The sequence below is a fragment of the Rhinatrema bivittatum genome, chromosome 2, assembly GCF_901001135.1.
Source record: "Rhinatrema bivittatum chromosome 2, aRhiBiv1.1, whole genome shotgun sequence".
Classification (NCBI taxonomy): Eukaryota; Metazoa; Chordata; class Amphibia; order Gymnophiona; family Rhinatrematidae; genus Rhinatrema; species Rhinatrema bivittatum.
In genome coordinates this window covers 211,663,620-211,681,393 of record NC_042616.1, presented here as the reverse complement: position 1 = coordinate 211,681,393, position 17,774 = coordinate 211,663,620, and the positions used below count along the sequence as shown (strand labels likewise).

Sequence of the window (17,774 nt, the reverse complement as noted above, 5' to 3'; positions counted from 1 at the left end):
CCTTCTCAACCCTTGAGGAACTCTAGGTTTCCTTGCCCCATTATTTTCAAGCTGCTCAGATAACCTCAAATGCTACAAATTCTGTTGGCAGCCCAAGCAAAATCACCAATAACTTACAAAGACCATACAATCTTATTTGTGCCTGATTTAGCCAAAACAGCAGCGATTAAAAGGAAGGCCCTTTTGGCGATGCGTCCCCGACCTCAAATATTAGACACACGTTACAGCCTTTTATACCCGGCCCGAATACGGGTGACATGCCACAATCAAACAAAAACTTTCGACTCTCCAGAAGATTTGCACACCTTCTTGCTGCCTTTGGAAGAGAATCAGAAAATGGGATCCTGATTTTATGAACTCCGGGGGACATGTTCTGTACAACCTAAAATGTCTACCCCAATACTCTGGAGTCCAGGACTGTCGCCATTGCATACTTGGAGATATATTTTATATCAAGCCATCATTCATCTGCGCAAATGTTCAATTGCGAACAGGGTCTCTCATCGAAACACATCCTTTGACCTGCTACAACAGATTTTTGATTAATGTTAATAGTGCCATTGATATGTTTATGGGACTTGTAGATATATGTTGGGGTGAGCTATGGTTTCCCAAAAGTATGCTGTTGGATCTTGGTCAGCCGTTGGTCTCTCCTCCTGTGGCCTGTTAGTGACTAGCTGTCAGCTATGCTGGATATGTTATTACACTGTTTTTCTTACGTGTTTTTCTGTTTTAATTTTTTCTTCATTACAAGGTAAACAACTACTTTATTGCACTTTACATAAGTTCCTATCTAGCAAAATTACTCAATGGGAGAAAGCTCTTTATTCTACCAATCTATATCCTTGTGGCTAGTAAATCTTCCTTACAGGTGGTTTCCCTAAATGTTAAATGGCCTGTCCCACCCGATTAAAAGGAAGAAAATTCTTACTTGTATAGGTTCTCTGCAAGCTGATGTTGCTATGATACAAGAGACCCATTTGACGAGCACAGAATCCATTAAACTCAAACAGGCTTGGGTAGGAGAAATCGTTTTTACTCCAGCTATTCACAAGAAACGGGGGAGTGGCCCTCTTATTCCATAAAAAACTAGATGCCCAAATGTCACTCCTCTGATCTGGAGGAACGTTGGGTTTGTGCCAAAGTGGAGATTAATGCTGAAAGCTTTATTTTTCTCAATCTTTATGCTCCTAACAGATGATCCAGTATTTTTCCAAACTATTTTTTCCCCAATCCTTAGAGACTGGCACTTCTCCCCTAATATTAAGGGAAGATTTCAATATGCCCTTGGATATTTTCTTGGACAGAAAATCACAAGCTAAAATTTCTCAACCTAGAGCCCCATAAAGAACTGCTTGATGTAATGGATTCTACCAATCTTATTGATCCTTGGTGATTATTGCATCCCACAGATAAGAATTATACCTTTTTCTCCCATCCACACTCCACATACTCCAGGATAGATTATTTTTTAACCTCCTCTACATTAACCCCCCAGATTCAGGAAGCCTGTAATTACCCTATTCTATTATCAGACCATGCGGCTATCTCTTCGAGGCAAGAAGATAGTTTATGGAGGTTTAATTCCTCCTTATTAGAGGATCTGGAGTGTCACACATTTATCAATACTAAAACTGTAGAATATTTCTCTATCAATGCCACCCCCGAGGTGTCTGCTTCCACGTTGTGGACAGCCTTCAAAGCCACTATAAGAGAGAAATATTAGCTTCAGTATCAAACATCATAAAAAGCAAAAGGCTGAACTAGCTAAATTGCAATCTGAAGTAGCTCACTTAGAGCAAGCACATATTACTAGCTCTAATAAAGGCACAATACGAATACAACACATTATTAAGTCACCAAGCTAGAAAGGATATTTTCGTGCAGAAGGTCCATTATTATGCAGAGAATAATAAATGTGGGTATCTCTTACAGGCCGATTCAGTAAAGTCCGGAGAGCGGACGAATGCCCCTTCTCCCGGCGCGCACACCGGCCCCTCGCCGGTGCGCGCGATTCAGTATTCAAATTAGGTGGTGCGGTAGAAATGGGGAAAAGGAGGCGCTATGGACACTAGCGTGTCCATAGCGCCTTTTAACCCGGAGTGGCGACTGTCAGCGGGTTTGACAGCCGACGCTCAATTTTGCCGGTGTCTGTTCTCGAGCCCGCTGACAGCCACGGGCTCGGAAATCGGACGCCGGCAAAATTGAGCGTCCGGTTTTTGGCCCGACAGCCGCGGGCCGAATTTCTTTTTTTTTTTAACTTTTTTTTTTACTCTTCGGGACCTCCAACTTAATATCGCCATGATATTAAGTCGGAGGGTGCACAGAAAAGCAGTTTTTACTGCTTTTCTGTGCACTTTCCCGGTGCCGGAAGAAATTAGCGCCTACCTTTGGGTCGGCGCTAATTTCTGAAAGTAAAATGTGCGGCTTGGCTGCACATTTTACTTTCTGTATCCCGCACGCATACCTAATAGGGCCATCATTTGCATGTTGAGGGCGCTATTAGGTGCCGCGGGTTGGACGCGCGGTTTCCTCCCCTTACTAAATAAGGGGTAAGGGAAAACGCGCATCCAAGAGCAGGCTAACAATGCTCTCCGGAGCGCACTGTACTGTATCGGCCTGCTAGTAAATTATCTTTAAAAAAAGAGGAAAAAAAACGAATTCATGCCCTTAAGTCATCTTCTGGTCAACTAGTGGTGACTGAATGAAATCCTACAAGAATTTTGCTGTTTTTACTATGATTTATATAGTTCTGAAGTGTCCTCTCCGATGTCTGCTATTAGCCAATTTCTTTCACAGTGGTCTCATCCTACACAAACTCCTGCACAGCTGTCCAAGCTGAAGTGCCCAATCTCCATAGTAGACTTTTCTAATGCCATCTCTGTGTTGAAGCCTGAGAAAGCTCCAGGGCCAGCTGGCTTTCCGGCAGATTTCTACCAAGCCTTCCGTTCTAATCTAACGCCCCATATGCATAGATTCTACACTTTAGTTTCCTCTCCAGACTCTGGACCTTTTTTCAATGAAGCATGTGTAGTGGTTCTTCCAAAGCCAGGTAGAGATCCTCAAATGGTTTCCAGTTACCAACCTATATCCTTACTTAACACAGACTATAACATTTTTATTAAAATTTTAGCTACTCGACTAGCTGACGTCATGGAATCCCTTATTCATCCAGACCAATCCGGTTTTGTTAAGCACCAACTGATCTCAAATAATGCACGTCTATTTTTGCATATACAAAATCATGTGCAGTCCATACAACATCCAGTGATTGTGATGTCATTAGAGGCTGAAAAACCATTCGACAGAGTAGAATGTGAGTTTCTATTTGCAACAGTACAATGGTTTGGTTTTGGACCTAAATTTGCATCATGGGTTCAACTGCTCTACCAAACTTAAATCCTTGAAAAAAATCTACCCAAGAAAAGGTAGAAAGATCCATGCCAAAACCAGAAGGCACCTGTGCTGTGCCCCACTAAGCTACCATCCCCTGCTGATGAACCAGTTAAGGAAGGTTAGGCATACCTCCTGACATGTCATACCCAGGCCATTATCAGGTTGGGAAGAACAGGCTTAGTAAAAATCAGAGGAAGATAACTCTCCCTGAGCCTCTAAGAATGCTGACAAGTTACAGGGCACTCCAAGCTGAGGTACCTGAATATGACAGGCAGCACAGAAGGAAAGACACTTAGGTTTCTTAGCCACAGGTGCCATTAGTCTGTCAGTATGCTTAACAAGCAACTGATGGTATGCATCCCGCTGAGTCAATGCTGCAACATTTAGGTGCACAAATGTAGGTGACCCAAGGCAGTGTGTCGCAAAACTAGGCATACTGTCACCGCGCCAAACATGAGTGCACAACCAATCTGTCGCAGACTGTGTGCACAGGCAGCGCGCCCAAAAGAAACTGGGAGCACAACTCTGATGCACAGCCAGATGCACTTGATTCACCAATGGTCCTGCATTGGGCAGCCTAAGGCACAGAAAAATGCATGCAAAAACACTCCCGTGGCCTACCACGCAACACACAAAAAAGAAAGCCTAACAGCGGGGTCTAGCCCACCCAGGCTGCTCAACTTACCAGGCTTCCCCAGTCCCCGAACCTCCCACGGGAATGAAAACAAATGTCAGAATGGTGCGCAGAGCACGAGACTGGAGGAAGACCTACTACAACCCTTCTACTCTGTCTTTTTTTTTTTTTTTTTTTTTAAACGTTACCTGAACTCAGCCTTTCTAAACTATCTATGGCTATACATAGAAAGGAAATTATCAAATCTGGGTATCAAATTATGCATTTTGGGATGCTTGAGATCACTGCTTGAGTTTGAAGACTTCTGCACAATGCTTCAAAAATTAAAATATTTTCAAAATGTTCTATTACTTGGATTCCCTGCTAGCACTGAGATAGTTACAACTTTTACAAAATGTACAATTTGTGTTCTTACTGGTAGTAATCGTTATGATCTAATTTCTCTTACATTAATCACATTACACTGGCTACCAGTTCAATATCATATCTGCTTTAAAATACTAATTCATAAAACTTTCACCAACAAAGAATGACTGGATAGGAGCGGCTCTACATTTGTGTACCCCCTGAAGAATGCTTTGGATCATCTAACAAAGGGTTATTACATGTACTATTTTTACACAGCACTCATCTTACTGAGGTTCATGAAAGAGCAATTTCTGTTGCTAGACCCAGGCTATGGAACATGCCTAAGGCATTAAGGATATCTAATGACTGACACCTTTAAAAAAAAAAAAAAAAAGAACTCTAAACATGGTTATTCAAACTAGCTTATGACGTAAATTTTGAATTTAACAGTTGATACCTTTGTTTATAATCTCAAGTGTCATTATGAAATTTTATTTTATTGTAAGTTTTCCCCATATTGTGTGTATGTTTTAACCTGTAAACCGCCCTGATTGTGTCAAAGCCAGCGTATAAATACTTGTACATAAATAAGATAGGATACCCATGCCAGAAATAATATTTAAAGTAATGATTTAGAGCAACTGAAACAAGTTCAGCGAACCTGGAAGATGTATTAGGACAAATTGACAAACTAAAGAGTAGAAAAAGGGGAAAAAATGATTTTCTTATGAAAATATTTACTGCAATCCATTCTTACAGTCATTTCTTCAACTGAAAAACATTTTACCTTAAGAGAAAAATAAGGGTTTCCCTACCAGACTTCATTTACTTTGTTACTCTAGATGTAAACAATTTCATGCTGCGTTACCAAAGAATCTGTAACATCTTTATTGACCTAGATGCCAGCTGCTTCTCATTTATCATTTCTTAATCGCTTTACAGATTAAAAACAAAGAACAAAATTCAAAGCAATAATACAATGACAAAACTTCTCCCCATAAACCTCTCATGTCACAGGATCATATCAACTTATGCTCAAGCTTAAACAGAAGCACAGCTACCACATGACAAACCAGACTTTTAGTTTAAACATTTTCAGCAGATAATCTTCCTTGCTTAACAGCAATGAAGACTAATCCACAAACTCTGAATAGCTGCTGAAAACTGTTTTGAAGATGGGAATGACAGAATCAAACAGATGGCAACTGTAATAAATGCATCCCTGTTGATCTAAGATTTTTCCTGGCCTAATACCATTTCAGGCTACCTTTCAACTGGGGGGGGGGGGGGGGGGGGGGAGAGGTTAAAGCAGAGTTGCTTACCTGTAACTGGTGTTCTCACAGGACAGCAGAATGTTAGTCCTCATATGGGTGGCATCATCAGGATGGAGCCCAATCACAGAACACTTTTGTCAAAGTTTCTAGAACTTTAACTGGTACCTACTGGGCATGCCCAGCATGGTACTAACCCTGCAACCAGCAGGAGTCCCCCTTCAGTCTCATGTATAGCAAGAAGTACGTGCAAAAAATAACCCAACTCCACAGGGTGATGGGCGGGTTTCATGAGGACTAACATCCTGCTGTCCTGTGAGAACACCTGTTACAGGTAAGCAACTCTGCTTTCTCACAGGACAAGCAGGATAGTAGTCCTCACATAGGGATGAGTAGCGAGCTGAGGATGCCCGAGCAATGCACCAAATGCACCCAAAGACGTACAATAGGCACAACAACAGGGGTGGATTTGGGTAGGAGGGCATCCTGAAAAACCCAGAACGGGTCACTGGTAGGATTTGGGTAGTTAAGCTGAGAATAAGTTACGTAGAACAGACTGGCCAAAAATAGAATCTTGCCTGCCAGCCTTATCTAAGCAATAATGGGCTGCAAAGGTATGGAGTGAGCTCCAGGTCGCAGCCTTACAAATATCAGTAAGTGGCACTGAACGAAGATGTGCCACTGAGGTTGCAACGGCCCTCACAGAGTGTGCTTTCACACCGTGTTGTAGCGGAATACCTGCTTGCTGGTAGCAAAAGGAGATACAGTCCACCAACCAGGAGGAAAGGGTCTGTTTTCCCACTGGATTTCCCAATTTGATGGTATCGAAAGAAACAAATTGAGTTGACTTCTTGTGGGCTGAAGTGTGCTCTAGATAAAAGGCTAGGGCACGTTTGCAGTCCAGGGAATGTAGAGCCTGTTCTCCTGGGTTTGAATGGGGCCTTGAAAAGAAAGTAGGTAAGATGATGGATTGATTAAGATGAAATTCCGACACTACCTTTGGTAAAAACTTAGGGTGTGTATGGAGGACCACTGTCATGCAGAATTTTAGTGTAAGGCGGGTAGGTAACTAATGCCTGTAATTCACTAACTCCACAAATGGATGTGATAGCGAGAAGGAAAATCACTTTCCAAGTAAGATAGTGGAGATCGCAGGACTGAAGAGGCTCAAACGGAGGTTTCATGAGCCATGCTAAGACCACATTAAGGTCCCAAGCAGGAGCCAGAAGACACAATGGAAGTTTCAGGTGGAGCAAACCTCTCAGGAAGCGTGTGACTAAGGGTTGTGTCGAAATAGACATCTCCCATGCAGTTGTGGAAAGCGGCTACCGCACCGACATGCACTCTTATAGAGGAAGTTTTCAGGCCTGACAGATGCCAGAGATAGTCCAGAAACTTCGCGGTGGAACAAGTGAAGGGGTCTATGGACATGGACATGCAGACTGTAAACCTTTTCCACTTAGAATGATAACACCGTCTCATGGAAGGCTTTCGTGAAGCTACTAGGGCTCGGGATACAGACTCTGAAAGGTTAAGGGGTTGAAGTATTAACCTTTCAACATCCAGGCCGTCAGCGACAGGACTGGAGGTTGGGGTGGCGCAGGCACCCGTTCTGTGTTATCAGAAGCGGATCCTTCCCTAGAGGGATGCGCCGAACTGCTAGGTCCCTGAGGATTGGGAACAAGACTTGGCATGGCCAGTGAGGGGCTATCAGAATCATTAAGCCCTTGTCCTTTTGTAACTTCACGAGAGTCTTCAATATGAGTGGAAGTGGAGGGTATGCGTAGAAGAGACCGCTGGACCACAAGAGGGCGAAAGCGTCCCTCAGCTGTGAGTGGCGCCTGCGAGTGAGGGAGCAGAAGTTCTCTACTTTGCAGTTGTGGATGGATGCAAAGAGGTCTATGTGTGGATACCCCCAATATTGGAAGATTATTCTGCTACCATAGGGTTGAGAGACCATTCGTGTGGATGGCTAGACTCAACTGGTCCTCTAGAACATTGTCCATGCCCGCCAAGTAGGTCGCTCTGAGGTACATCGAGTGGGAAAGAGCCCATGCCCATATCTGGGCAGCTTCTTTACACAGAAGGTAGGAGCCCGTTTCCCCCTTGCTTGTTAATGTACCACTTCGCTATCTGGTTGTCTGTTTGAATCAGGATGGTCTTGTTTGAGAGACAATCCTGAAAGACTGAGGGTATATCTGATTGCTCGAAGTTCTAGGAAATTTATCTGTTTGGCTTCCTCTGAAGACCAGGGCCCCTGAGTCTGTAGGCTGTTGACATGAGCACCCCAACCTAGATTGGAGCCATCTGTCATTAGGATAACTTGAGGCTCATGGAATCTGAAAGGGAAGACCTTGAAGGAAGTTGAACTGCATCCACCAGGCCAGCGACAGGCAGAGCTGCTTGGTAACGTGGACAATGCTGGACTTTGGATGGTAAGTCTGAGTCCACTGGGACTTCAGAGGCCACTGCATGACTCATGGCGAAGCGTGTCATTGGAGCGACATGTACGGAGGATGCCATGTGACCCAGCAAAATGAGGAAATGAGCTGTCAAATAACGCAGATTCTGGAAGCATTGTGCGAGGGATATGAGAGTACGAGCTCGATCCTGAGGGAGGAATGCTTTTGCCTGCATTGTGCTCAGGTCGGCTCCTATAAATGATAGGGTTTGAGACTGAACTAGGCTGGACTTGGGGTAGTTGATCAGAAACCCGAGAGACAGCAACGTATGGATAGTTAGACATAAGGAAGCTAGTGCATCCCTTTGAGTCTGAACCCTTTTCAGTCAATCGTCGACAAGGACGCCTTGACATCTCAGGTAGGCCGCAACCACTACGAGGCACTTGGTAAAAACTTGAGAAGCAGATGCTAGGCCGAACGACAGTATCCGGTACTGAAAGTGCCGGGGACTGACCAGGAATCAAAGGAATTTGATGTGAGACGGAGTGATTGAGATTTGTGTACACACGTCCTGAAGATCTAGAGAGCACAGCCAATCTCCTCTTTGTAGAGGAGGCAGTAGAGAACCCAAGGTCATCATCCTGAATTTTTCCCTCTGTAGATATTTGTTTAAGGCACAGAGGGTCCAGTATTGGACGAATGCCCCCTGACTTTTTTTGGGGAGGAGGAAATACCTGGAATAGAACCCCTGCCCTTGCTGGGAGAGGGGCACTGGTTCTATTGCCCGGGATTTCAGAAGGGTTGAAACCTCCTCTTCCAGAAGAGAGGAGTGGTCGGATGATCCCCACATCGGCCGAGGTTGGAAGTCTGCTGGTACGGACAGGAAGTTGAGGTGGTAGCCTTGGGTTAGTACAGCAAGTACCCACTGATCCGAAGTGATCATGTGCCACATGTCGGTGAATTGGCACAACCAACCGCCGACAGGTACGGATGGTAGAGGAGATTGGCTTATGCTCTCCAGCGAGAAGTCAAAATCCAGCAGCTGGGCCCAGTGGAGGGGCTGGCTGAGTCTTTTGAGGCCGGAATTATCTGGCTTGACCTTTCTGGTAAGGTCTGGAGGGGCAACCTCGAGTAGCAGGAGGATAATATCTCCGTGTCTTGAAGGACGGCCGCTTAGAGTCTCTTCGGAATGTCCTTTTAGATGTGGACGAGTAATCAGTAGGCATGGACAAAAGCTGGCGTAACGTCGCGTGGTGGTCTTTGAGCTGTGCTACAGTCTCTTGAATTTTGTCCCCGAAGAGATTATCACCTGCACAGGGCAGGTCAGCCAATCGGTCCTGTACTTCTGGTCTCAAGTCAAAGGACTTTAGCCAGGACCACCGTCGTGCACTAATTCCCACTGCAGACATCCTAGTGGCAGTGTCAAAAATATCATAGGCAGCGCGGACCTTGTGCTTGCCAGCATCTTGACCCTTCTGAGTCAGGATATTCGGCTGATCCTGAAGCTGGTCGGGTAAAGATTCAGAGAAATCCTGTATCTTCTTGAACAGGTCTCTGTTATATGGGATCATGTATAACTGGTAGGAAGGAATGCGAGAAATAAGCATAGATCCATGGAAAACACGACAGCCAAATGCGTCCAGGGACCTCTGTTCTTTTCCTGGAGGACTGGAATGTTCTTTTCCTGGAGGACTGGAAGAATGAGGTTTAGAACGTCTTGCTTTTTTCTGGGCTGACTCCACAACCACAGAATGATGATCCAGCTGTGGTTTTTGGAAGCCAGGGGCTGTCTGTACCAGGTAGGTGGCATCCGTTTTACTGGTGGTACAGAGCCTGGATGCTCCCAATTTCTCTTCAGCAAGTCCTGGAGAACTTCATGAACAGGTATGGACATGATCTCCTTGGGTGCATCTACGAACTGGAGTACTTCCAGCATTTTATGTCTGGAATCGTCTTCTGTCTGAAGTTGGAATGGTATGGCTTCAGACATTTCCTTTATAAAATTAATAAAGGACAGGTCCTCTGGAGGAGAACGTCTTCTCTCCTCAGCAGGAGACAGCTCTGAAGATAGATAATCAGTCCACGGATCATAAGGTTGCTCACTGGCTCCCATAGGATCTCCAGAGGGGAGTAATGGTGCTATTCCTGAAGGATCAGACCTAGACACTTACGGCATGGGAGGTGGCACCAACGGCGGCACAGACTGCATCAACTGTGGCACCGATTGAGGACGATACGGTATCGATGGCAAAATAGGCACAGATGGAACTGGTGACATCAACTGGTGAGTCAGTGCCAAGATTCCAGACAGCAGTATCTGTGTTTCTTCATCTTCCGACAAAGGTATCACCGTGGAAGGTGGTGGACATACCAGTATCGTCTGTTCCACCAGTGGAAGAGCACCGATCAGCACATCCAGTCTGCCTAGTAGTGGTGCGAGCACCATGGGTATCTGGTCAGTGACTGGGGTTGGCATCAATGTCGGCACCAATGGAGGTTGGAAGTCCTGCAGTGCTTTACCGATGGCCTCTTGGATCATCTGATCCAATTCCTTGCGAAAGCCTGGGGCACGTAACCCTAGCTCCAGAGTGGGAGGCAATACTGGCGTAGCCGGAGGGTCCACGGTGAAAATGGAGTCGCAGAGGAGGATGGGGCCTTCTCTGGATGGGATTTCTTTGTCGGTGGCTCTGTCGATGCCGAGGGCTTGCCTGGATCAGCAGACTGAGCCTTCCAATGACTGTGTCGACACTTTTCACAATGTTTTCCTCTGTCCTTCTCCTGAGGCGATAAGGAAGAAATAGACACCTTCAGAGTAGTCGATGCCAGTCAGGTAGCACCTGTGACCCGCTGCTGGTGAGAGGTCGATGGCACCGGCTCAGATGATGTCGAAGTGGTCGATGGAGTCGGAGGTTTTGACTGAAAATGAAACTCCATCTTCTCTGAGTGGGCCTTATGGCCCTTCGGTGTCATTTGGGCACATTTGGTGCAAGTTAGGATGTCATGGTCGGACCCCAAACATAATACACAAACCCTATGCTATGCGGGTCTGTGATGGACATTGTCAGAGGACAATCGGGGCACCGACGAAAACCCGATGCCATGGCTTCGACAAAAATTTAGCCGCGGTGAGGTCGATGGCCAGTAGGCCCCTGAAGGGAAAACTAGACAGGAATAGACTACAAACGAGGGTAAAGCTTTACCTTTCGACCACGGAGTACGGAATCAATAGGGGGACCCCTATGGGGTAGAGTTTTTTTGAAAATTTTGAAAGAAGTTCCGTGAGGAAAATTCCTGTCAGGAATCTCTAGAGAGCTCCTTAACCCACGTGGCTACTGCTGCGCAGAAAAAAAAAAGAGACTAAAGGGGGACCCCTGCTGGATGCAGGGTTAGTACCATGCTGGGCACGCCCAGTAGGTGCCAAAGTTCTAGAAACTTTGACAAAAAAGTGTTCCGTGATTGGGCTCCATCCTGATGATGTCACCCGTATGTGAGGACTACCATCCTGCTTGTCCTATGAGAATAACTTGAATACTTTGATTTTCTAACCTACATGGATCCAAAAGCAGTAACCAATGTAACTGCAATAGTAATGGTTTGCCCGAAGATCTTTGTGATCTGCCTAACACAATGCATGCTCTTGTATTCTCAATCAATTGTAATTTGGGAATAGTTTTTCCTGGCACTCCTAGATAAATCGCATTACAATAATCTAATTGCGACAGGATCAAAGCATAGGTTACAGATTTTAGTGCAGAGACGTCCAAATTAGGTTTCAACTGTCTCAGCAATTTCAGTTTAAAACAGGTATTATGAGCTACCTATGCCTCGTGTTTCCCCCCCCCCCCCCCCAAAAGTAAATAGGGAATCTAAAACCACCCCCAATGACCTCACCTGTTCTTTCAAGGTCAATTCTGCCCCACCAACCTAGGGCAAGCTAGGGCTACCCCTGTTCCAATTTCTAATTCAATGTTTGCAATATTAACAACTTTACTTGTTTTCTTTCAACCAGTCTATCATTGCCTGTAAGAATGAATTTAAGCAGGAAATATCCTCAGATTTCCCTCCTAATGGAGCCACAATCTATAAGTCAGAAGCATAAATGAACATATTAAATTACCTAGAGAAGCTAAAAACATTAAAAAGTATAGGACACAGGGATAAGCCTTGAAGAACTCCCAATTTCACTTCTCTTGGACAACACTTCTTCCCCTGAAATACCATCCGCTTTTGATCTTGAAGAAAACTTGTCAATCATTTTATCACTTGACCCTTCAAACTTAACTGCTTGCAACGGTTTAACAAAATGGAATGGTCAACCAAATCAAAAGCACCAGTTAGATCTATAAGAAACAGATTTTACACTAGAGGATGCAATCCCTCAGGGCTGTGATCCCAGCAATAAAATGGAAGTTTTTGTCATCCATACAGGATTTTCTTCCCCTGTTTTCATACTATCTGAATGTGAACTAGAGACCCACTAGGCAATTCAAGGAGATTAAGGGCTTTTAGACCTGATATGTACTCAAGTTAATATTCAAAACATTTATGCACTTATAATTTGCTTTTAATTGCATAAATGTTACCATTTTAAAATCTCCCCCTCAGTCCAGGTCAATTTGGGCTACAGAAAATTATTGTACAGACAACTTTTACCAGACAAGAGGCAGCCAGGTGAGAGGCGTACTAGGTTTGTTAGTGTGATATTAAGTGCTAACCAGTGAAATTTAACTCCATTCTTTTACAATCATTTCCTCAAACAAAAACAATGTCTTAGAGAAAATAAAATTGAATTTCATTTAAATCTGTCTGGCCGACCATCCCCAAGCCCCTATACAAAAAAAAAACCTGTATGTGATTTTACTTTTATAACTAGCTTTTACCATTTTACCCAGAACTAACATCAAGCTCACCAGTCTATAGTTTCTCAAATCTCCCCAGGGCCCTTTTTTTTAAAAAATCGCTGTCACACTGGCCACCTTCCAGTCTTCAGGAACCATCACTGTTTTAAATGAAAAGTTACAGATTACTATTAACAGGTTTGCAATCTGGCCCCAGTAATTTGCTCTTTTTAGTTTGTTAATCTATTACATTCTCCATTGTCACAGACATTTGTTTTAGCTGCTCAGAATCTCCTCCATTAAAGAATGTGCTAGGTGTCTGTATGTTCCCAACTTCCTGCCTTGGTCTTTAAAGAATACATTCAATTTTTTTATTTCCTTGTCCTCCCAGAGCACCCTTTTCCCCCGCTCATCTAGCAGGCCAACAGACTCCCTTACAGGCTTTTTACTTCAAATATATTTGAAAAAGTTTTTACTAGTTTTTACCTTGCTGGCAAGCTTTTTCATAAAGCTTCTCTTGGCACGTCAAACTGTTTTACATATAATTTGCCAGTGCTTTTGCTCTTGCCTAGTTTCGTTATTTCGGTCTGTTTCCATTTTATGAACAATGCCCTTTTAACTAACTGCCTCTTTTCCATCACATTTAAACCACACTGGCAGTTGTTTGGTCTTCCTTCAACCTTTTTTAATGCACAGAATACATTTTATCTGTGCTTCCTAAACTATTTATAAACAATGTCCCGCTACATGCAAATTTTTTTTTTAACCCTTGGAACTGCTCCTTTTAGTTTTCTTCTAACTTCCTGAATCTATGATAATCTCCCTTTAAGTAAAATTATTACAGTAGCATATAACTTTACAATGACATCCCTCCAGTGATAAATTCAATTGCATTATAACAGACACCGCTTAGTAATCCATCACAGTTACTCCTCATACCAGGTTGCACATTCCACTAAGGACCTGACCTAAAGTACCTGCCCCACTAGTCAGTTCTAGGACCAGCTGTTCCATGAAGCAGTCATTTTTGGTATCTAGAAGCTTAACCTCTCTAGCATATCCTAATGAGACACTGAAGTCAATACCAAGTTAACAAATCTCATTATTATTGAGTCACCAAATTTATTTGCTTTTTAAATTTTAGCTACCATTTCACTGTCTGTCTGTTTATTTTGGCCAGGTGGCAGGCAGTATATACCTACTGCTATACTCTTACCTGTCACATGGAATTTTTATCCATAAGGACTCCACAGTGCATTTTGTTTCCTGCAGCAGTTTTTATCCTGCTTGCCTATGCCATCTTTTACATTAGTGCCATCCCTCCACAAATTTGATCGGCTTTATCACAACAATATAATGTATACCCTGGTATCTCAGTGTCCCATTGGTTATTCTCCCTTTTGCCATGTCTCTGAAATGCCTAGGTCATCTATATCCTTGTATAATGCCATATGTTCTAACACACCAATCAAATAGGCCGATACAGAAAAAGTTGCGGGAGAGCGGGGCCCGCTCTCCCGGCGCATGCACAGGCCACTGTCCTGGGTGCTTGATTCAGGAGGGTGGCCTATGCAAATTAGGGCTCACGGTAAAAAAAGGCGCTAGGGACACTAGTGTGTCCCTAGCACCTCTTTTTGGACAGGAGCGATGGCTGTTAGCGAGTTTGACAGCCGGTGCTCAATTTTGCTGGTGTCGGTTCTCAAACCCCCTGACAGCCACAGGTTCAGAAACCGGGCGCCGGCAAAATTGAGTGCCCGGTTTTCAACCTGCGAACTGCGGGCCGATTTTAAATTTTATTATTTTTTTTTTTTTTACTATTTTTAACTTTTGGGACCTCCGACTTAATATCGCCATGATATTAAGTCGGAGGGTGCACAGAAAAGCAGTCGAAAACGCGTGTCCAAATGCAGGTTAACAGGGCGCTCCACCGGAGCGCACTGTACTATATTGGCCTGTTAATGTCCGGACTTCTGGCATTCGCATACAAACATTAAGTTATGTTTTATTTGTACTTTCATTTCTTTTTGTATGTTAGGATGTCTCACTTGCTGTTCTAATGCATTCCAAATTTTCAGAATACATCAAGGAGCACAAAGATTGACAAAAAATTATTTTTAATCACATATGTACATCATGGAAAGCAGGCCCCATTAGCTCTGTGTGGAACATTTTTTTTAAACTGAGTGGCAGGGATTTAAAATATTATACAAGAACAAGGTGGCTGAAATTTAAAGGGGGGGGGGGGGGGAGGAGTACTTTGAGAAACAGATAGCAGGTTTCTGCAAAGCCCCTGTAATAGCAGGAGCAACAACTGGGCTGGAGCTCACTACTCTATAACTGCATAACCTGCGAGTTCCACAAGGAGGCAGAAATGTTTGTGAAGGAATTGACTGCAACATGTCAAGCCAGCTTTATGGATACCCAGAATTATCTATAAGCTTATCAATTAAAATATACTATGGAACCAGTGAACAATTCATCAAATTGCTAGGGTATAATTATTGTATGGTCCTATTGTACAGCCATGTTAATGCTTTTTAATTGCTGATAGAGTTTGTTTTACTATATTGGAATATTCCATTTGTTGTAATCCATATGATCCTAATTTGTTTAGTTCATTTGCTTTTAGTCATTTTATCTTTGAATTGTATGTCTTTCGATTGTACAGATGTTTATTTTGTATTTGTAATCCACTCTGAATAGATTAAAACACTATTCTAAAAGAGGAAGGACAGAGGAGAATTTTCGTGAGATGAGACCTCTGGTGGGTCTACTGTCTATTAGACTAGTGTCCGGGGGGGGGGGGGAGAAACTAATAATAGCAGTTATAGCAATAATGTGACAGTACAACTTTCAAAATTAACTTCCAGCATTGCTGGTACAAAAAGTTAATTCTCTCAGAACACACAAAATAACTGTTTAAAATGTTAATAAGCAAACTACTGTCAGGACTTTATAGCCCTTCCAAATTTCTCATTTACGCCTCAAAAGATTTTTCCGCTACAAAACTATGCGTCAACAAAAATCATGTGTTTCAGAGTTATATAAACATATCTACCCACATCTATTAAAATATACTTACAACCAGAGAAATGTCCAGTTCCTTGTCAATGTAGACTTTCACTTTCACTAGAAGACCATCAATATCACCCACCACATCTTCAGAACCCAGGGATTCATCAGATGTCAGGTCAAAATACTTGAAAAAAAATGCAAATATTGAAATTAAGATACAGAATGGAATATATTCTTAACTGTAGAGAAAATCATATGGATAAAAGTATCATGGCATGGCACAGTACAAACCCAAAGTAGTAATGCAAGATGGCTAAATATTGAGATTTACTAGTTATGCCCTGGGGATTCTATTTATAACAGTTTTATTTTGCACACACAAAATCTGTTAAACTGAAAGTCCATAATTTAAAAAGAAAATATGGAATTGTCTGATATAGTTCAGTACAATGCAACACAAGGATAAGGCTTACCAGAATATGTATAAAGCTTCTAATGAGGCAGAGACAACATCCCAGGGAAGTTTTAAAAAAGTTGCCCACATACAAAGAATAAATATGCTGAAAAATAAAATTCTCTACTACAAACATCGTAACACACCACCTTTTTCATATCTACTTTCTAACTATATATAAAATGATTGCTGAATTGTACAGTTTTTGGAGAAAATATGTTATCTAGATGCATTTCAGAACTAGATTGTTTCAGTTAAGCAATTGCACTAAAATCTTTTGACAATTACATTCAACATTTTAATCTATCTGGATTCTTCTCCAGTTAGAATTAATGGATATCTATGATTTAGGAATATACTAACCCACATCTACTTTAAGGGGAGAGGGTTACTAAAGTCCAAACTCCAGGAATTTTAAACACCAGTTCGAGGACAGATCTCTGGGGCACTCCACTATTTAATCTTTCTCTACTGGGAAATCTGACCCTTTAGTCTTCCTACATTTCCTAGCATTTAGCCAGTTACTAATCCACAGTAAGACAACGACTTTTTAGTTTTCTGAGTAGCCTCATGACAGTCTGTCAAATGCTTTCTGAAAATCCAAGTACATTATACTGACTAGTTCACCTTTATCCATATGCTTACTTATACCTTTATAACTCCCCTCTACCAAATCCATGCTGGTTCTTATCCATGTCTATCCATAGAAATCAGTAATTCTGTTCTTAACTTTTCCACCATTTTTACCAGGCAAAGATGTTAGGCTCAATATTCTGTATTTACTCAGGTCACCCCTGGAGTCCTTTTTAAAAACTAGCTTTGCATTTGCTACCTTGCAGTCCTCAGATATAGACACATTTGAATGACAGGTTTCAGATTACCAGTAATAGGTCTATTTTATAAATCAGTTCCTTTAGAACTCGGGCGTGACTACCACCAGGTCCCTGGCGATTAGTTACTATTTCTTTTGCCAACCTGCTCTAGCATTTCTTCTGGATTCACAAAGATTTGATTCAGTTCCTCTGCGTTATCACCCAAAAAAAACAAACAGTTTAAGTGTTTCTCCCAAACATCCTCAAAGACTAAAGCAAATAATTCATTTAATTTTTCTGCTATGGCCTTATCTTCCCTGAGCACTGCTTTAATCCCCTGGTCATCTAACAGACTGACTCCCTTGCAGGACTTTTGTTTCTAATATACTTGAATTTTTTTTTTAATTTAATTTTTATTAGCATTTAACATGTTAAAAAGAAACTAATCTGAGCAAAGAAATCATGGCATATACAAAAATAAAGATAAGAAAAAAAGAATTTTTAGTACATTAAAGTTCACGAAAAGTCCATAACATGGGAGAGAAAGCAAATCACATTAAAGTAATATTACAGGTCTCACTTACAAAGCATTTTTCCTATAAGA

At 42.5% G+C, this 17,774-nt stretch overlaps 1 protein-coding gene across 8 annotated transcripts in view; it reads right to left on the bottom strand.

Annotated features, from left to right (window-relative positions):
- STK31 (serine/threonine kinase 31) overlaps positions 1-17,774 on the bottom strand; it is a 482,717-nt gene that overhangs the window by 176,168 nt on the left and 288,775 nt on the right. For all 8 annotated transcript variants that reach the window (XM_029589101.1, XM_029589104.1, XM_029589105.1 and 5 more), the window contains one exon: positions 15,972-16,088. In XM_029589101.1, the coding sequence (XP_029444961.1) occupies positions 15,972-16,088 (117 nt within the window). The remainder of the gene's footprint in view (positions 1-15,971; positions 16,089-17,774) is intronic.